This window comes from Dipteris shenzhenensis, chromosome 25 (genome assembly GCF_047967505.1).
Source record: "Dipteris shenzhenensis isolate YYH24624 ecotype China chromosome 25, Dip_SZ_1.0, whole genome shotgun sequence".
NCBI classification, from domain to species: Eukaryota; Viridiplantae; Streptophyta; class Polypodiopsida; order Gleicheniales; family Dipteridaceae; genus Dipteris; species Dipteris shenzhenensis.
Window position 1 is genome coordinate 9,901,191 of NC_141620.1, and position 22,134 is coordinate 9,923,324.

Genomic DNA, 22,134 nt, shown 5'->3' on the forward strand with positions numbered 1-22,134 from the left:
AGAATTTGTCTCTATTTATGCTCCTCAATATTCTCATCAAAGAGCTTTAATTTGGGCAGATATGTAGCAATATCCTTGGAGACAACATGCTTTTCTTTTGTGGGGATTTTAATAATTCACCAGCTCGAGGCAATAATACTTCAGGTCATACTCACATGCTGGCTCTGGAACGTCGCCATTGGTCTCAATTGATTTCTCAGCTTGGTCTTGTTGATCTTTGGATGGAGCTAAACCAATGCCTCCAGGATATACTTTTCAGCATAATGCTCACTCAACGTATCAGGCTAGGCTGGACCATTGGTACATGATAAATGCACATCATTATGAAGCTCTTACTTGTCAAATATGGGTAGATTATGCCTTCCCTCACTTTGATCATGCACCATTATGGCTAAGGTTATCCTTCCATCATCCATCAGATGTCCCATGACAGGTTGCCAAATAAACGACTTCTCATAGTCAACAATTCTTACTTGGAGCATGCTGAGTACAAGCAAATGGTTGGTGCTGCCATTGCCCCCCTTCATGAGCAGTGCCAGCTTGATCTTGATTATGCTTGGAATGCCTTTGCTTCTCGCATGCAATCTTTTATTCGCGATTATGGGAAGCGTTACCCGCATGACTTGAGAAAAGTGGTTGCAGAGGCTAAAGTCACCTGTCAAAGGTTGGCTGAACTTAGTCATGTCAGACATTTGACTCAAACTGAGCTTGATAGTTTATGCCATGCAAGCATGATGGCCTACATCCTACTCAATACGGCTTTATTCGGCTTTATTCCTCTCACAGGCATATCACTGACAATATTGCCAATGCATATGTTGGAATAAAATATGCAAAGTATACTTGACATGACGTACTCCTGCTGCAATTGGACATTGCCAAAGCTTTTGATACTGTGCATTGGGATTTCATCTCGCAGACCATGCAACTTTAGGATTTGGGCGCATCCCTCTCAGTGCTTTGCTTTATGCAATAGCTATTGATCCTATGCTTTGCTATATTGATCGTGACTATAGATGTCTTGCATGGTCTGCAAATACACAACATATGTCCCATGACAAGCTTATGTTGCTGACTCATTTTTCACTCCTATGAACACCCAAAGTGACCTTGCGCAACTCATGAAAGATTTAATTATGTATGGACTAGCTGTTGGTTTGCAGGTAAACTTTCAAAAGTCCAAACTTCTGCTTTGAATGCTAAGGACTGGCATAGTTCTTTATGGCCGAGGGAAATTGTTTTGCCCAATCAGCTTGTTCGTCATCTCGGATATCCTTTGGGATGGAACATTGCTTGTCGTTAGAAAATAGGTTGGGTTCTTGCCAAGCTCAAGAAGAAATTGAAATATTGTAAGCTAGTCATGTTGGGGAGTGGTGGGAGAGAAGAGTGCATCATGACAAGAGTTGAGAACACAAGAAGAATCCAAAAGTGTGTTCTATTGATTGTGAGAGAGAAGTCTCTCATTTATAGAGTGGGAGAGAGGGTGTCCTAGATCATAGGGACCTCTCCTACATCAAAGGCAATCAGCCCCATGTCATAGGGACTTCCTAAACCATTGGCATTGGCACCTACTAGAGAGGGCGCTTTCTACTGCATTATCACCTGTGTCATGGTCCTAGATAGTACGTGTGCTTCACTACACTTTTTTTAAAAAATAAGTGAAAGCCATGATTGTTTATATTGCAAGAAAAGCCACCTCAAAGCGAGGAACTAGAAATTACATCAGCTGAAAATCTCTATATATGCTATATATACATCATGATCGATGTACCGAGTTTGCAAGTAGTCAAAAAAAGATTGCTGCAGAGAACGCTTGAAGAAAGCAAATAAAGAAAATGTTGGATCACCAAAGACTTTACAATTCCTGTTTATCCACAAAGTCCAAAGTGCCCAATAACAAACCCAAACAAAGAAAAGGTCAAACTCATGAGTGCGCGGATGAAAACCAAAGAGCCAGAAGAATTTCCCTACTTTTGTGCTTCACTTACACACTCTCACACACTTTTTTTTTTTTTTGTGAGAAGAAATATTTTATTGCTGTAAAATAATTACATTCATAGTTACTTCAAAGTGGAGTAACTACTACTCAACTGAAAATCTCAGTATAAGCTGTATATACATCATGATCAATCAAATGAGTCAGGCAGCAATCATAGAATGATTGCTACAGAGATCGTTTGAAAAAAACAAAAGATGAAAAAAGAGAATCACCATGACTCTATGATTTCTGTCCATCCATAGAGTCCACAGTGCCCAGTAGCGCACCCAAACAAAAAATAAGTCAAAACCCTGTCTAGCTGGATGAACTCCAAACAACTAGAAGAACCTGCCAAAAGTAATAGTAGGAAATCTTGCTCGAAGCCTTTGTTGGATGAGAGCGAGGAAATCACAAGTGTGTGGACAATGCCAGAAGATGTGAAGCACAGATTCAGCAGAATGTAGACATCTGTAGCAAAAGCCGGAGCAATATGTCTATGCGCGAGTAACTGCCCAGATGGAAAAATGCCAAGTAGGACTCGCCAAAGGAAAAGCTGTTGCCTAAGAGGGACTTTATAATGCCAAAGGAGACGCAGCCGCTTTCTCCACCACTATAGCAGGCGATCCATATGCCAAACAGAATTTGCTCTGTCAGAAATCCAAGGCAGAAGTAATAATACTTTATATAGAGAAAGCTTCAAAGGACGAGCTAAAGAGGAGTCCAATCCTCAAGCCTATTCTGAAGTTCCAAACGAGGTACTGGCAAGAACGGTTGGAGCATTTCTGAAATTTGCACACTCACACACACACACACACACATGTGACTGCTACTAGATGCACACATTCACCTTAGAGCAAGACCTCGATCACAAATATCCCAACATACCCCCCCTTAAGGGTTGCCTCATGTTATGTCAAGGATATATAGTCATGGCGGTCAAGGATAAAATCTATGGCTAGGATCTTATGCTAGCAAGGGTGCCCAAGAGTCAAGGTTTACAAAAATGGGATAGACCTCCCCAAATGGTTATCTCCCTTGCATGTACAAGGATTGATCTTAGGCCTTTGTGTGGACCTAGTTTCTCATGTCTGCAAGAGGTACAAAGACATATCACATGGCGTACATCATATGGTGACCAAAGGTGATTTACAACGACTAAACATATATCCATAACATTATTTTTGGAGTACAACTCGAGGCAGAGAACGAAAAATTGACTCTACATGACCAAATGATGACAAAAGTTCAAAGATGTTGGACTTTAGAAGGTCCAATCTTTACCTTACTCTACCACATAATTGGTTTCTTCATTTGCTGATGCTACCACAAAATTTGCTACTTCATTTGTTGATGGAGTTATTTCTTCAACCATATTTGCTTTGACTTTCTTCTTCTCATTGCAAAACTTCTTAAATTGATTGTTTTTGCCACAATAAGTGCAAGGATTGATCCTATAGCAATCTTTGTCGAGACGATTGGTCTTTCCACAATGCTTGCGTGCTTTGTACTTGCCTTGTCCTTTCCTTTGGTAGTGGTGCATTCACCCTGTTGTGGTGACCGATTCCTTGGCTTGACTAAATTTCACAAATTCTCCTTCATAAGCACAACTTTAATTTTCTTTTGCCAAGTATGGAAGTCTTGGCCATTGAATTTGTCTATTTTTAAGGTAGCCATGAGAGGGTCTTACTTTTATGAGTAGGCAATGTCTTCTCTCTTACAAATGGCTATAAATCTCAACCATACAAGTGCATATTGTAGGCAATGAAATCAGAGAATCCTCGTCCTTTTGCATCAAAACAATAACATGGCTTTTTCTTCACAAGCTTTGTCACCTTTCTATTGACATATCTAGGTGCTTCTTTCTTCTTCTTCCCTATTGCTTTCACATATGAAGCATTAGAAGATAAAAAAGAGCTAGGCATTGTGAACAATCATTACCAACTGAAAATTTACTGTCAATAAAGTATCCTCAGCATATTTGAACTTGTATCAAGCATCCATTTCCCAAATTGTCAAGAATTAAACATCACTTGACAAGTGTTCGAGCAAGCTGGTGAGCTGCTCCTCCCCTGTGAGCTGCTGCCCCCCCCCCTCTCCCTCTCAGCGATGACATTAACTGGTTGACTTACCGTCAGATAACAAAGGGGATAGAGAAGGAGGACTTCACTCTTTGGAGAGAGCATCTTGGGATGCCTTTCTTTTTTACTACTGTGGCAGAGATACTTGGTTGGATGATGCCTTTCTTATTCAGCCAAAGTCCCTCCTGTTCTCTTGGTCGAACAGGAGGCACCGGATCCCTATTCATGCACGTATTGATAGATTCTATGTAGATGATTGGGCACTTGATAGAGGTGGATCGGTATGCATTGTTGCTGGGGTTTCCACTTCAGACCACTTTCCTGTTGTGCTTGCTATCTCAGAGCCCCACTTGAGAGGCCGATCTGCCAGCATTAGGATTCCAGATGCCTTGTACATAGAGGAGGACCTTACAGAGGCAGCTCTGCAGATATGGGTTTCTCATGTCCAGGGTGGGCAGCCATTGCCTCACAGGTAGCTGCTGCCCTTTCTGGTATAAGCGACTTCTACCTCTCAGTTGCTCGTACCAGGAGACGAGATATTCTCAAACGTGAGATGGGTGTTCGCCACCAGTTGGCAGCTTTGCAGAGGGAAGAGCAGAAACGGCATTTAGATTCTTGGATTCAGGAGCGCCTTGCTGCAGCAAGGGCTCATCAGCAGGTATTGCTTGTTCAAAGAGCATAGTATACCTTTCATGCACGAGAGTCCTTCTAGATTCAGATGGGTGGCAGAGTTAATAAACACTTTTTCTCTACTCTTGGCCCTAGACATAGTAAAGAGAGTGTATCCCAACTTATTGAATCACATGGGCTTTTACAGACAGATCCTGATGATGTCTTGTGCATAGCTTCAAATTTTTATGCCGCCCTTCTTACTGCTGATCTTGAGACACGGGATAGAGAGGATGCTAGACAGGTTATTTGGCAGAGCATCCCTTTGTTGGTGAAACCGGATATGCATGTTTTGCTTGATGCACCTTTCACCAACACAGAGTTTAGGACTGCACTTTCAGCCCTTCACAAGGGCAAGTGCCCAGGTTCAGATGGCCTTACCCCCTCTTTTTTCATTGCATTTTGGGATATGATTGGAGACTACATTACTTCAGCCTTGCAGGGCATTTGGGACTTTGGTGAGATGCCCGGGTCGCTTACAGAAGGTCTCATCGACCTTATCCCGAAAGGAGGTTGCAGAAATCTAATGTCCCAGTGGAGGCCTATCACACTTCTGGGGACTTGTTACAAGATTCTGGCCAAGGCAATCGGCCTCCGATTGCAGCCCCTTCTCCTAGATCTTATTCATGACACTCAGGCAGGATTTGGGCATGGTAGAAGCATTTTTTATAACATTTTCTCTTTCTGGGAAGCCTCATATTGGGCCATGCAGAGCGGCCAAAATCTAGCCATTCTACTTTTGGACTTTGAGAAAGCTTATGACAAAGTAGATTGGGGTTTTTTGGAGGGCACCCTTCTACGTTTTGGCTTTACTGATGCTTGGATCAGAGGTGTTTTCTTTTTGTACAGATCAGCCCACAGCCCAGGTACTTATTGGTGGGATAAGGGATGAGAGATTTCAGATTTCTAGATCAGTCCGTCAGGGATGCCCCCTTGCTCCTTTCCTTTTTTTGTTCGTGGCCGAAGCTATGAGTATCTATGTTAGATCTCAAGCTGACATCTTTGGGCTGAGACTTCCCATTAGAAGGGAAGAGGAGTTACTTGACAGTGAGTTGGCAGATGACACAGTAGTTTACCTGGATGCCACTTTACAGACGCTCACTTCTTTCAGGACAGCATTGCATTTATTTTGCTTGGTAGCGGGGGGGCAGATAAATTGGCATAAATCCAATGGCTTTTGGACCAGTCATGAGGACACTCCAGTTTGTGGGCTTGACATAGGATTTACTTGGGTTCAGAGGGGTGTGCCTCTCAGGTATTTGGGCTGCCAGGTCGGCTTGGATATTTCCTCCACGCAATAGTTTGCTCCTCTGTTGGAGAGCATCAGCAGGAAGCTGCTCTTTTGGAGCTCAGCCAAGCTGGATCTTGCCTCTAGAGTTGTGGTGGTCAACCAGGTCCTCTTGGCCATGGCCTGGTTTGTTTGTTCTTGCTGGTGCTATTCTAGGGACTGCATCACTTAGCTCAAGAGACCGATCAGAAATTTTCTTTGGAGTGGGCTTGATAGCACAGCAGATACCTTAGCCAAGGTGGCTTGGGAGACCCTCATCCTCCCTACATAGGAAGGGGGTCTCAATATTATTGATCCAGATTTACAGTGCAGAGCTTTACTATGCAAGATGGGTGGGAACTTATGCCAAGGCAGGAACCGTGGAAGGCCTTTCTTATTAGCAACATACAGAGGTACACACCTTCAGGAGGAGACTGGATGAGGAGTATTAGGTGAATCTTCACCATAGCACACCTCAGATCACCTTTGTCCCCTCTCATGGCTGCCATTCTAAAAGCATGGGCCAGTTTTAGGAGCACTCTTCGGAGGATTCCTCCTTCCTCTCGTGAAGAAATTGATAGGCAACCCATCATGTGGAATGACAGTATTTTAGATGATCATGGCAGACCACTTGGTGCCTCACTCTACATGCAGTGGTCCAGGTGGGAGAGGGGACCTACATCATCTTTGGGGTCTTGGAAAGCTTTCCGCAAGCTTCCAAAGGAGACCAAGTCTCAGTTGACAAGACATCTCAGAGAGAGTGCAGGGAGGATCTTGCAAATCGAGGCAGCCCTTTTAGAGGAGTGGGTAGACACAGATGATATGCCACTCACTTGCTCCACTTGGGCAGGTACTTTTACGAGAGGCAGTGTTCCGCTTCAGGTTTTGGCCTTTCGAGATGCACAGGAGGATGCTTTAGTTTTTACTGTGGAGGGTGGTGGCAGATTGCTCAGATCGATAGAGGACGTCTTGTTGGAGAAGTGAAAGGAAAGCATGAAGCTCAACATGAAATGAAAGAATTGCATTAGAATGAAGAAGGGTGAGGTCCATATGTGGGCACCTCTACATTAGCCACCAAGCTCTACAATCATCTCCTCAATCATCTCCTCAATCAGCTCCTAGATTCTCTCAATCATCCTATGTGGCATCTACCACCACCTAACAGTGCTTATGAGCACCTAACTGTGCCTCTAGCAAGGCATAAAGTCAACCCTATGGTTGACTAGTAGTACTTGCTATATACCAAGTACTTGTATTGTTTCATTTGAACATTTCTATTGGAGCTTTCCTGTGTGTGCACTCTTGCTCACTTGTGTTCATAACCTGTCTCCACTTTGTTCCTACAAAGAAGTGTTCTGAAGATTATACTTGATTTTGGTGGGTTTCCATGAAACCAATTCACATAAGATATGAATCTAATCTTTCAAAGAAAATAGAAAACGTCCCATCCTAAAATGAGAGAACTACAATTCTAGATCTGACTATATTTCATAATGACATTTTGTAGGGATATCAATTTTGGACTCAAGCTGATGAAGATGGATTCTTCAATATTCCAAACATCCGGTTTGGAGACTATGAACTCTATGGTTGGGTACCAGGTGTACTTGGTGATTATAAGAAAGAAGGGATCGTGACCATTCAACCTGGTACTTCATAAACTATATTTTTAATGTGCATTTATTTTCCAGGACATATCTATTCTATGTATGCATATTTTTTTAAGGGGTGTGTGTGATGTGTGTGTACATGTACACCTGTTCATATATTAGACAAACATATATACTTTAGATTTCATACCTCAAAATATGTCTCATTTTGAATACTATCCATGGGTCCTTTCAATGTCTTTTAAGTGATGTCTTGAATATTTTATCAATAAATCTGTCCTTAAAAAGGTGTTTCGTGTGTGCACATGTACACTTGTTTATATATTACATGAGCATATATATCATATATTTCATAATGTATGCTCTCCAACCTTGCCTTATGTCATGTCTTGCTTCTTTTGTGTCCTCTTTTCCTTCAATTCTGCCTTCATTATTATTTTTTTCTCGAAAGCCAGAGGCACATACAGAGAGGCAGATGTGAGTTGCTGCTCCTCCCTGCACGACTGCCCCTCCCTCCTCTCAGCCTAGCCTCAGCCTAGCCTCTCCTCTCTCTCAGCCCCCTCCCGCTCCCTTGCTGCCCCTCCCTCTCTGCCCGTCTCCCTCCCTACCTCCCCTCCCTCTCCCCCAGCTGCCTCCCTTCCAGCCACTCCCTACCCCGCCTCCTCTACCCCCCGCCTCAGCCCTTCCCTCCCCGCCTCCTCCCTCTCAGCTGCTCCCCTTCCTCTCCTCCCTCTCAGCCCCGCTCCCTACCCCCCGCCTCAACCCTCTCCCCCCCTCCTCTACCCTTGCCTATTCCCTCCCTCCCCCCGTCTCAACCCTTCCCCCGCCTCCTCTACCCTCCCCCCCCCGGCCTCCTCTACCCTCCTCCCCGCCTCCTCTACCTCCACCCCCCCCCCCCCCGCCCCTTCTACCCTCGCCTCAACCCCTCCTCCCTTCCCCCTCTACTCCTCCTCCCTCCTCTCTACCTAACCCTTCTTTGCCTCCTCCTCCTCCTCCTCCTCCTCATCCTCCCTTTCCTCCTCAGCCCCTCCTCCTCCTCCTCCTCAACTCACCTTCCTCCTCCTTCTCTCCCGGGCAGCTTAGTGCGGAAGGAACCTTTTATTGTTCGAGTCGGCCTCACCCACCTCGATTGGCGATGGCTCTGCCTTCAGCCAATCTCCGTCCACTCCCACCGGCTGCAAAAACAATTGTTTTCTCAAAAGACGAGTTGCAACAGCTCAAAAAAGATACTAAGCAGGAGAGCTTGATATCACTCTTTTCTCGCATCCATGGGTCCCACCCTTCCAGGTTACAGGCTAGGGACTCGATGCTCGCCACTCTACCTGGAGACCTCGCGGGGCACTTCACAGATGTTTGTTTGCTTCGGCAAGGTTTCTTCCAGATTGTTTTTGACTCCTCAGAGGTAGCCCATACAATGCTGCAGGCTAGCCCGTTAGCACTGGGCTCCAGGACGATTTTTTTGACCCCTTTTTCTTTGGGGTTTGATCCTATTGAGGAAGACAGCCGAACGATGTCACTCTTCATCAGATTTCCAGGCCTTCCTCAAGTGTACCATCGACTGTTACATTCCATTGGAGTTGCCTTTGGAGTGGTTACTGAGATCCCCCCTCTCCCTGAGATGCCTACCCCAATAGGAGAGGCAGTCAAGTCCGATGGGGTACCGCGTGTTAGGGTCATTGTCTCTGACCCTAACATATCGGATGACCACATTATGCTTCAGTGTCCAGATGGCTCCTTCTTCAAACAGAGAGTTGAGAGTAGGGAGACAGGATCAGTGTAGGATTTGCAGGACCCTTGGGCATTTTGCAAGAGATTGCCCAAGGAAAAAGAAAGCACTAAAAAGATCCACAGGTGCCCCTCATAGCTTCACCCGACCTAGACCTTCTTCATGACCAGTTCCTACCACCTCACGCACTGCTAGACCTTTGACTTCATAGCCAGGACCATCAGCCTCTCGTCCTGGTACTTCTACAGTGTGGACAGGACAGTTAGCACGTCCTACTTAGGTCATCCCGCGTTGGGTGCCTATCAAATTGGTGAGCCAGTACCTCAGGCTACCACTGATGGGGCCGCGGACCCGTCTCTTCAGGCAGGAGACATCCCTATCCTAGTTCCTTGTGCAGATGAGACTACTCATGACCCTGTTCAGATGCAAGAGCGCTCATCTAGGGAGAACCTTTCTGCAGAGGCCCGCGCTTTACTTAAGGAGGGTGACAGAATTGTGGTTGAGGTTAGGCAGATGTTGCGACAAAGAACCTAAATTGAAAGGCACCCAAGGAGGAGTGGAATTTTAGATCTCTTTCAAAAACATCCAAACTTGTCAAAAATGACTCCTAGGGATTGAAAGTACGGAGGAGTACAAGAGAGCGTGAAGCAAATGTATATTCCACAATGAACAACCAACAACTCAAAATACAAGAGAGTTGGATTATATAGGAAAACCATAAAAGGTCAGACCTATACCTGACTAACCTACTATTCTAAATGTCCCTACAATTCCCTCCTCAAAGTCAAATATATAATTGACTAACCAAATGTCCTTACAAATCCCCCCTCAATGGTATAGGTGAATTACCCATGAAAACATCTCCTAGTAACTAGTGTATCTGAAGCACCATTGTAATTGTCTCTACAATTCTCCTCTTCAATGGTATGGCTGAAGTATCCATGGAATCGTCTCAGGAGTATACCCGATGCACCATGGTTGAAAAACAATAGCTAGATGTGGAACCTTTTTCATCTAGGTCACTAGACCAATTTGAGTCCGTGAATGCATGAATCTCACATTAGAATCTCTAGCATAATGCAATCCATAGGTGAGTGAACAGGTGAGTGTAGCATGTACATCCATAGACTAAGCTACAATGTGTGACCTCTAGGCCACTGCATAAATTGACTTAGCAACCCTACGCTACAGGCAATGTCTAACTTGAGAAACACAAGTAAAAAAGGTAAAAATGGCTCCTACTAGTTTTCTAAAAAATACAATCAACTTTTCAGCAATGTCATGCTTACTAAGCTTGATATCTTTTGCATTGGAGTTGCTATGGGTTTGCTATCTTCCATCTTAAATTTTGGCAAGAGACTCTTGGCATACTTTGCATTTTTTTGAGACATGCGTACATCATCTTTGGTCTACCAAAACTCAATATGCAAACAATAGAGTAATATGTCCAATTTTGTAAGGTTATAAGTGTTTGATATCTCAGCTTTCAATTCTACAATTTCCATTGCCAGTGACATGCACATGTACTATGAAATATGTCCCTTTTGCAAAACATGCAAATTTGGTTCTGGGGGAGTGTTCACAAATGAACCAAAAAAACCTGATACATCCTATCGACACCATATGCATGGTGCTTGCTCTAGATTATAAAATGCTTTCTTTAGCTAGCATATCTTGTGCTCTCGTCCTGAAACCTCAAAACCTCAAAGCTGCTGCACATAAACCTCTTCTTTGAGATCCGCATTCAAGTAGCAACTATCTGAAAAAGTTGACAAATCCCTTCTTCCTATGCATACCCCTTTGGAAATATGGGCTTAACTTTCTCCAGTGTCCCATCTAAGTTGTCTTCAACCTTGTAGATTCCATTTAGTGCCCGCATATTTTTTCCAATGGGTGGATCAACCTAATGCCAAGTGTCATAATGAATAACCCTATGCATCTTTATATTTTTGAGACTCAACTGCAGTATCCATGATGGCAATCATCCAGGCTGGGGAGTTGACATTGGCTTCTCCTAGATTCAGAGGGGTGTTCCTGTCAGATATTTGGGATGCCAGGTAGGGTTGGGCATCTCTCCAGCATAGCAGTTTACCTCAGTATTGGAGAGTATAAGGAAAAAGCTTCTTTTCTGGAGCTCAGCCAAACTTGACCTCGCATCTAGAGTTGTGGTAGTGAACCAGGTTCTCTTGGCCACCACTTGGTTTGTGTTCATGCTGGTGCCGGTGTGGAGAGTGCATCACTCGGCTCGTTAGATCAATCAGAAATTTCTTATGGAGTGGACTCGATGGCACGGCAAATGTTGCAGCGAGGGTGGCCTAGGAGACCATTATTCTCCCTACATGTGAAGGGGGCCTTAATATCATTGACCCGGACTGCAATGCAAGGCATTGCTTTGTAAGGTGGTGGTGAGGGGTCTCATGCCTGGGCAGGAACCTTGGAAGGACTTCTTTTTTAGACGCATTCAGGCTTGCACACCTACCTTAGGAGATGATTGGGTGGACAGCCCTCGCTGGATTTTTACTTCCGCCCCTCTCAGATCTCCTGCATCTCCTCTCATGGCTGCCATCCTGAAAGCTTGGGGCAGCTTCAGGTATACACTTTGCAGGGTTCCCCGCCCTCTACCCAGGATTTCTGGCTTTGTGGATCATGGAGTGGGCTTGCAGTGGTATTTAGACCCCGACCCTCTGCTCTTGGCCCTAGGATCTTGGAGATTGTGGTTATATGGAGGTGCACCTATCAAGTGCTTACAGTGGGACCCAGGAGAGTGGGAGTGGATAGATCATGGGCCCCAAGAGAGGGGGATTCCCTTCTTTCGTTTCACGGTTGGTAATGCCAAGAGATTTCAGTTGAGCAGTAGGGGTTGGATTCCCTCCAGAGCCCCCCATTGGGACAACTTCTTTATCACAGGAGGCTCTGAAAATCCCTCAGAAATAGAAAGATCACTCTTTTCTTTTGGCTTTCTATTCATGGAGGGATTGCAGTGAACATGCATCACGATTTGGGGCTGACCCTACTTGCCCTCATTGTCATTCTGTAGAGGAGTCAGTGTGACATTGCCTTTGGGACTGCAATCAGGCGAGGACTGTTTGGAAAGGGGTTGCTCAGGTACTCAGCATCTTTCATACCTCCCCTTTCTTCATGACTTGGGGCTCAGTCGCCTGGTTATCCCTTACTGGGCCCCAAATGTTTTATGAGGATGAGCCTTCTTCTTGGGCACTCTCGGTAGGTGATAGAGACCTGCTCTCTGCAAGATGTACCATTTACTCCCTTCAGAGCTTCTCATGCTTCAGTGGACACTTTCTGGGAGATTCTGGCTAGCATTTCCTCTTGGCACATCTAGAGAGCCTGTCTGAGGGGGGGGGGGGGTTCCTAACACTTCCGGAAGTATTACCGAAGGCCTAGGGCCACTGGTGCGAGAAGCGAGTAGGACATGCCATAGGTGTCACTGATGGTGTAGCATACTCTAACTCAAACTTACGAAGCTCTTTCATGCGTGGATACAAGTCACGTCTCTTCTCCTCTTGCGTTAGCACAATCACGGGCGATGACCTTCAATTTTTCCTCCCAGCCAATTCTCAGGGACCTAATGCGTCATGTTACGTATATATTCTTCGTTATTTTCCATTATCCTTATCCCTGAGACCCTCAATTCCCTAGATAGTTCTCCTTGCCAAATGTCAACATTTTGGGCTCTCCACTTGGTGCACCATTTTACCCCTCTCTTGGGGCACATTAAAATCCACTTGCCCCTTGGCATTATTGCACATTTAGGTGCACCTAGGCCTTAGCACTCAGAACTATCTAGTCAATGCCATTCCGCCCTCACCTAGGACCTTGGCAGTTACTTCTCTTGACCATTTCAATTACGCACATTAACTAATACAAAAGTTGGTCATCTAAGAGAAAATGCCCACCGATCTATCCGAGGTCATGCTATCTCGACTAGAGCATAACAGATGGTACGTAGGCGAGTGCTAGTCGATGGTGTCAACTATGTGCAAGCGGTAGATGGTGTCAACTATGTGCAAGCGGTACAAGTGTTGAAGTGATGTGAGCAAGAAGAAGACCAAAGCGGAACAACATCATAAAAGCCAACCCTCGACATGAACGGAAAAGAACTTCAACCACATGACACAGGTCCGTTGTACCCGGTGAAGGGAGAGGAGGGGAGGAGAAAACAATGAAAAGATATTTTAGAGTAGCGAGTAGAGATGGGGAGTAGCATAATTCATTAGAAAGCAAGATGACTGATACACCCGGAGGAGATACACACGAGGCGAGCTCTTGACTCTAGCTTCTCACTCCTTCACTCATGCCTCCCGCCCCTGCCAGAATGTCCTTCCCCCTTTCCCCTTTCCCCCTCTTCACCTTCTCCTCCTCTGCTCCATGAGGTTGCGGATGTCCTCGTATTTGGATTTATATCTGTGGTAGCTAGGACCTATAATGATCACATTGAGATTTGAGAGCAGCATTTTCAGCTTGCAGCCCAGGGAAGTCGTCCTGCAACTTGGAATGTGAAACTTGGAGACGGTCCTTCTCCTCGAGAATCTGCTTCATCTGACTCCGCACCACCTCCACCTGTTGATCCACAGTATGCTTGTCCTCTACCAGTGATATGTATCTGTCCTCTAGGGCTGCAAGATCCCTCTGGATCTCAGCCTGTTGGGCTGAATGATTGTCCTCCAAAACTTTCTTGCTGGATGTCCACCCTACCTCCTTCGCTGCAAGGCACTACTGAAACTCGTCCTTTTGAGTTTTCCACGCAGCCTCCCTTGCCTGTAGAGTTTCTTTCCACTCTGCTTCTTTCACCTGTAATGTTGTATCCCATTCTTTATGCATGCTGGCTACCTGCTTCTCATGTTCCAAGCGGAGGTGTTGCTTTTGTGATAGAAGCTTGCAAACCTGACCCGTAGTATTAAAGGGGGAGGCACCCATCTGAATGAAGCTGTCATCGATAATGTGCTGAGCCATATGAAGGGATCTTTTAGCCCATGCATACCTGTCCCGATAGGTCATTCGGTCAGCCATGTCAATAAGTTCGCCATATTCCTCGAAGGCTGCTTTCATCCCTTCTTCCTCTGGGTCCTTGAGAGCTGCCACGTCCAGGTAATGAAAAAGGTGGGACACAATATTTGAATGAAAAAGGTGGTAAATTTTGAATTTGAATTATATACCTCCTGTATAGGCCAGTGAACGAGTGTGACATAGGGGTGAATGAGGGTGAAGAAGGAGGAGGGATGAACCAAGGCTGACCAAGGATGAACAAGGGGTGACATTGATGTGCACATGGGTGACTGAGAGGTGAACAAGGAGCGACAAGGAGTGCCCTAGGGTAAACATGGGATGAACAAGGGGTGACATAGGAGGAACATGGGTGACAGAGAGTGAACTTGGGAAGGTGACATAGGAATGAACAAGGGTGAACTAGGAGTGAACAGGGGTGACCTGGAGGTGAACATGGGTGACCTAGAGGTGAACATGGGTGACAGAGAGGTGAACATGGGGAGATGACATAGGAGTGAACACAGGTGACCTTGGAGTGAACAGGGGTGACCTGGAGGTGAACATGGGTGACAGAGAGGTGAACATGGGGAGGTGATGCAGGGGTGACCTGGAGGTGAACATGGGTGACAGAGCCTAGGGTAAACATGGGATGAACAAGGGGTGACATAGGGATGAACATGGGTGACAGAGAGTGAACTTGGGGAGGTGACATAGGAATGAACAAGGGTGAACTAGGAGTGAACAGGGGTGACCTGGAGGTAAACATGGGTGACAGAGAGGTGAACATGGGGAGGTGACATAGGAGTGAACAAGGGTGACCTTGGAGTGAACAGGGGTGACCTGGAGGTGAACATGGGTGACAAAGAGGTGAACATGGGGAGGTGACATAGGAGTGAACATGGGTGACCTAGGAGTGAACAGGGGTGACATAGGAGTGAACATGGGTGACCTGGAGGTGAACATGGGTGACAGAGAGGTGAACATGGGGAGGTGACATAGGAGTGGACAGGGGTGACCTAGGAGTGAACAGGGGTGACCTAGAGGTGAACATGGGTGACAGAGAGGTGAACATGGGGAGGTGACATAGGAGTGAACAGGGGTGACCTAGAGGTGATCATGGGTGACAGAGGTGAACATGGGGAGGTGACATAGGAGTGAATAGGGGTGACCTAGGAGTGAACAGGGGTGACCTGGAGGTGAACATGGGTGACAGAGAGGTGAACATGGGGAGGTGACATAGGAGTGAATAGGGGTGACCTAGAAGTGAACAGGGGTGACGTAGAGGTGAACATGGGTGAAAGACAGGTGAACATGGGGAGGTGACATAGGAGTGAACAGGGGTGACCTAGGAGTGAATAGGGGTGGGGTGACCTAGGAGTGAACAGGGTGACCTGGAGGTGAACATGGGTGAACAGAGGTTCAACCTGAGTGGCTGTTTCCGTCTTGCCAGAGAAGGAGAAACTCAGTTTTTATTGATCTCCCACCAAAGAGCGCAACTAGGCAGAGAGTAGAAGCTTGATAGGGTTAGGAAAGGGAATACATTGTTTTTTTTTTTTGAATAAATAAAAATTCAACTAATAGGAATGGAAATCCTTATCCAAAGAGAGAGAGTCAATGTGGATGATACTGCTTTACCCGTGAGCCATTTACAGGTGATGGTAACTTTATGCTTTCTGCCTTCTTTGCCAGACTTCTTGAGCAAGGATCGCTTCACGACGATGTTCATCCAAGGCTTCAAGATCCCATAATCTTTCAAGTGTGCATGCCTCCAAGTTATCATCCATCTCTACCATGACCCTAGTGGTCTTCATGTGAAACTCATAGGGCATAACCGCCTCCAAGCCGTAAACTAGCTGGAATGGTGAATATCCAGTGCTAGCCTTGTATGTTGTTCTGTAAGCAAAAAGAGCAGCTGGTAGTAGAATATCCCAATCTACCAAGGAATGAAGGCATAACCGAGCCACAATATGAGACATGGTCCGATTGCAGCTCTCGGCCAAACCATTGGCTCGAGGGTAGTATGAACTACAGGTCTTGTGAACAATTTGCAGTTGGGTGATGAGGTCAGTAATGACATCATTGAGAAAGTGGGTACCTCTATCACTCATCAGTTCCATAGGACATCTAAACCTAGAAATGATTTGATCATACAAGAATGAGGCCACAACTTGAGCAGTGCAGGTCTTCGCGGCCTTAGCCTCCACCCATTTAGTGCCATAATCAGTAGCAATCAGAGCATATTTTTTCTCTCTTCGAGTTGCAGGAGAGATGGGTCCAACAAAATCCAATCCCCATCTATAGAAGGGTGGTACAGGGCTGGATGGCTGAAGGGGAAGGTACTCCCGTCGGGTAGGCTTCAGCCCCCCTCTTTGACATGAGTCGCAGCGGCACACATAAGCATAACAGTCTTGGAATAGCTTTGGCCACCACAACCCAGAGCGCATTATCTTTCTAGCAGTGGCCTCTAGTGCCATATGACCTCCCCCCATTCCTGAGTGAGCCTCCTAAAGGATGGCTTGTGTTTCATGAGGGAGCACACACCTCCTTAAAATGTGGTCCTTCCCCAACTTGTACAGCTGACCCGTGATCAGCAGTTTGAAAGGAGCAGCCTGAACAATCTGCCTCCGCTTTTGTGCTGGAGTTAACCCTTTGGGGAAATCACCTGTAGACAACAAGTGTACAATGTTTGCATACCATGGGGGAAAGCAGTCCATAGCAAACAGGCAGTCATCTTTTGGTACTGTGGCACCGACATGGAAGAGGCCTGCATCTGGAAGGTCATCATCATCTCCTATGGCTACTTCACCTGAAGAGATCCTTGACAAGTGGTCTGCTGGTTGATGCAATCGGCCTGCTCTCACTAGGATGTCAAAGTCAAACTCTTGAAATAGAAGAATCCACTTGCTCACTCTCCCCCCAAGCGTTGGTTTGTTCAGTAAGTATTTTAGAGCTTGATGATCAGTAATGATGATAAATTTACTGCCCAAGAGATAGTGCCGATACTTTGTCATGGCATAGACCATGCCCAAGCCCTCGCGTTCAGTGGTGCTATAGTTTCTTTCTGCTCCGTTGAGTTGTCTGCTTGCGAAGTACACAGGTAGGTCGAGTTTGTGCTCTTGGGCCAATATCGCCCCAATCGCCAGCCCACTTGCATCTACATGCACATGAAAAATGACATCCCATTAAGGTTGCCGCAAGATGGGTGCCTTAACTAGACGATCCTTGAGGTTTTCAAACACCAGTTGTTGAGGTGCCGACCAGTTGAAGGACTGCTCCTACCGAAGGAGTTCCATCAACGCCACCGCTATGTCGGCATAGGACCTGATGAATCTTCTATAATAACCCACATGTCCCAAAAAAGACTTGACTTCTCTGGGTGTGCGAGGAATAGGCAAGGTCAATATCACTTCCACCTTTGCTGGGTCTGTGGTCATTCCCTCAGCCGAGACGATGTGGCCAAGGAGAACCCCTCGCAAGGCAAGGAAGAAACATTTGTCCGGATTCAAGCACAACCTAGCTTCTCTGCACTTATCAAAAACCCACCTCAACTTACTCATGTGATTAGTCTGAATAGCAGGTTTGAGGTGACAAGCATTCTTACCATTGAACACAGAGAAGTCATCCAAGAATACCTCAAGAAACTTTCCGATGATCTCTTGGAAGAGTTTGGTGACAAGACGTTGAAACGTGGCCGGTGCATTGCATAGACCAAAAGGCATCATCCGGTAAGCATAAGTTCTCCATTGGGTGATGAAGGTAGTCTTTAACTGATCTTGCTCTCGCACCCGAACCTAGTTATACCCACTTTTTTCATCCATGAAGGAGTAGAGAGCATGACCAGCTACGGTTTCTAGCACCCTGTCAGTGAAGGGGAGAGGAAACCTTTCCCGACGTGTGGCGGTATTCAAACTCCTATAGTCGACACAAACTCGGAGTTTGCCAGTCTCTCTTTAGGGCACCACTACAATGCCACTAAGCCATTCGGAGTAGTCAACATGGTAGATCAACCCTGCTTGCTCCATCTTTTGAATATCAGCATGGACAGCCTTGCCATAGTTAGGATTCATGCGATATGGTCCCCTGAACACCGGGTCTATCCCGGATATAGATCGATGCGATGTTCCATGAACTCAGTGGGTACTCCCTTTAAATCCTTATATGACCAGGCAAAGACATCGACATACTCTTGAAAAAAATCAGACAATGCAGCAAGGAGATAGTCATGTTCCCAGACCCAACTGGCTACCTTAAGATGTTGTGGTTGGTCCTCTGTCCCATTGTTAAGATACCTCCAATCCCTGGCATGGTCAACCTGAGGTATGCTTCCTGATGTGGAGTTGTTCGGTTCTTCTGCTCCCACTGCTGGGTGCGCAGGAGAATCATCCAGAGAAAAATCCCCCACTACTTCTTCCATCCAAGAGCTCGAATAGGACGGTTGGGTGTCTTCTGGAAATGGTTGAGATGTAGAGGCATCACTTGGGCCCATTCTCTTTTTTCCTTTTTGTGCTTGCTTGAGCATTCCTTTGTATGGTAGTCCAACCACCTCGTATGTAGTTTCGGGAACCTCCTGTGTCGTTGGGGGGTCAGCTTCTGACATGTATAAGTCGAGTAGAACAAGGTCCGCGACATCTTCTTCTCCCTGTATGCTGTGGGCTTGCCTTGAAGGTCTGAAGTTCCAGCCTCCAGTGTGAATGTGGACGGCTCCTTTAAGTTGTCCAGTCTCTTGACCCCTCCTAGGTTGGTCAGGATGCACAATGGATTCAATAACCCTTCCAAGAGTCATTTCCGGCACCGCCTGCCTTTGAGTGACAACAGTAAGTAGGTGGTCATCCTCTTCTTCTACAGATCCATGAGTGTCTTCTCCAATACCATCATTGTGCTCAGCCAGCCCATCATCTATGTGGTCATCCTCTTCTTCCATAGATTCATGAGTGTCCTCTTTAGTACCATCATTATGCTCTGCCAGCTCATCATCTTCTTGTATAGCATCCTCTTCCTCCTCTATTGTGACCCCATGGTCTTTTTCTTGGTGTGAGGCATCCATGTCGTGTGCCTCCATTGCTTCCATTGCTGCTTCATGGTCTTGTCTTTGAGTCACCCTGTTGGCCTCCCTACCACTTGGTCTGGTACTTGTGGTCATCATTCGCTGATACATGTGGGGATTATTAAGAAGACCAAAAGGCATCCGTTCATACATGAGATCAGCCAAACCAGGTGGTGGAGAGGCTTCCTGGCTCACCTCCTGTGCAGCCGTGAAGTACCAAGATGGGCTTCAGGATCCTTTTCTGGACACAACTCCACATGTTGATGGCTAAGGATCCCAGGGCCCCCATCCAATCTAAGATGACAGCTTCTTCCTCATCTGGTCTTGCATGTTCCAACAAGTACGTCAAGCTCTCACCGTCATCTCGTGCTGCTGTTACATAGGTTTCACCTTGGAAGGGTGAGTCCTCCACATAGGCCAGCTCTTCTTTCTGTAGGGGCCAATCCCCAAGTGCCTATCGCTCCTCTTCCACCCCTTCTTCTTCTTCAAAATCCTCTTCCCCAAGTTCCACAGGTCGGTGACGAGCCCTTCCAGTAACCATGTCTATTTCTAAGGATGTGGATCCCAAAGGCAGTCGAACTTCATCACTTGACCAATCTTGAATGGCCTTTGCTGAGCATAACCATGGTCTACCGAGAAGTAGAGGATAAGTGTGCTCACCCTCTGTCATATTAAGTACGATAAAATTGGACAAGAATGTAACTCCCCCAATCTTCATGTGAACACCTTTGACAGCCCCCATAGGCTTCACCTTGCCTTGATCCGCCATGCGCACTTGAAAATGTACGTCAGTTGTCAATTTCAAACCCAATTGTTGAAGAGTACCTCTCGGCATGATGTTCACTGCTGCCCCACCATCCAAGAAAACATCTTTCAGCTCCACCCCATTGATCTCCACTGCAAGCTTGGGACTTTGTTCACATGTAAGGGCAGCATAGGCTGAGCAATTGTCTAGTGTTACTTCATCTTGAACTGTTATCGTCTCTGGTGTGGGCCGCCCTGAACAGATCCCCTTTGGCGCCCTCCTGGCACATGCGATTCAAGAATGCAATAGTCTGATGCTTGATATGTGTAGACAATTGACAGAGTTGTCGTAAGGTGATATTGGGCCTAAAATCCATCAAGTCATCCATCAAAGAATAAGGCTGGACAGTAGCAGTAACCTTTTGTGCCTTCATCCGCCAAGCTTCTGGCCGAGGGTCAAAGCTCACGCGAGGGAGAGGAGGTGCCTCTGGATTCTCAATCAATATTTCCTATGGTGACTCTCCCATCACCCATTTCCCCTTTTCTTGGGCACTACTGGGCTTCACCCCGTTTTCCTTCTCTTGCTTCATTGTGCTTCCTGAGTGGAAAGTGGATGGGCCTGCTTGTGACTCCTCACTTTTTTGCCCTAAAGTCGTCACTTCCGTTGCAAACCTCACTATTCTAGACTTGCGGGAAGGGAACTGAGGTGTGATGCCTTCATCTTCAGAACTAGATTGAAGATCTTTGGTGACACTCTTGACCACCTCCTGGTACCTTGAAGGCATAGATTGCTCACTTGGAGTTGAGGTAGTTTTAGAGCTATTGATAGGTCTTGATGGCTGTGGGGACCTTCGGGTTCTTTCTAATCCAGTTATAGGAGAGGACAAGGGTGATGCATTCATGTGCCCACTGTCCACCTTGGAGGAAGGAGGTGGGGATGCTCCTCTAGTGACTGAGCTGGTATTAGTTGGTGATGAGGCCTTCGAGATTGATGTCGAGTCATCCTTACTACTGTCACCCTTCGTTTGTGACCTAGTCACAGCTCCCAACACTGCACCAATCAAATGGGGTTTGTCACCCTCCCTCGCCACTACTACATCAACCATGTTGACTTGCGATGTTGATTCCCTTCTGCCATTGGGACAATCTCTGGTATAGTGGTCATTTGTGTTGCACTGTGTATAAGAGGGTCCTACGAATGGTTGCGTACAATCATCTTGGTAACGGCCGTACTCGCCACATCTATAGCACATGATGGGCTTGCGAAAGTTGGTACCTCTGCCTCCACGTCCACCTTGGAACCCACCTCGTCGACCGCGGATATAAGGGGGGCCATATCCACCCCCTGACATAGGTGGTTGATACTGCGCATATTAGGGCGGAGGATAGAAGTATGGAGCCCCAAATTCACTAGGAGTAGGAGCTTGGAGCAAAGGAGGATTAGGAAGTAGTGGAGGTGGAATGATAGGATGGGTGGGTGGTTTAGGTGCCTTCACAGGGGCTGAAGCTAGGGGTACTGGCCCTGAAGTGGTCGGTGCAGCTTTGTTGATTGTAGCCACCAGTGGTTCTCCAATTGGATACTCCAGTAGAAGCTTCCTCAACCCCTTAAGATACCTACACTCGGAGGCATCATGTCCATGAATTTCACAAAATGTGCAAAAGGAGGTCGGGGTGGGTACCTTACGCTTCGATGGACATTCCTAGTAGCCATGGCCAGAACCCTTGCATTCGGTGCACCAGAGACCACTTCTTATCTGAGCTTCAAAGGGTGACGGTCCATCCACTTTTCTTCTGTCTTTCAGACCTTATTTGATTTCTTCTAATTCCTTCTTGAGTTGCTGCCATGCCTGTGAGCCCTCTTCTCTCGGAAGTTGGGTGGTCTGGGCGGGTGTTGAGGTGAAACTTAACTAGGACCATTCCATCTTCACCGCTTCCCTCAGGAATTCTTGTAGTGAGGCATGCTCAGGGAGTTTGTCAACCAGCCTTATAGCAATGGTGGAGGGTAAAGCCTTCA

The 22,134-nt window shown here is 46.4% G+C and overlaps 1 protein-coding gene across 1 annotated transcript in view; it reads left to right on the forward strand.

Moving 5' to 3' along the window:
• The window catches only part of LOC147885427 (uncharacterized), a 382,071-nt gene that overhangs the window by 305,359 nt on the left and 54,578 nt on the right, over positions 1-22,134 (forward strand). Inside the window, exon 12 of the mRNA XM_087396736.1 lies at positions 7,500-7,641. Within this exon, the coding sequence (XP_087252862.1) occupies positions 7,500-7,641 (142 nt within the window). The remainder of the gene's footprint in view (positions 1-7,499; positions 7,642-22,134) is intronic.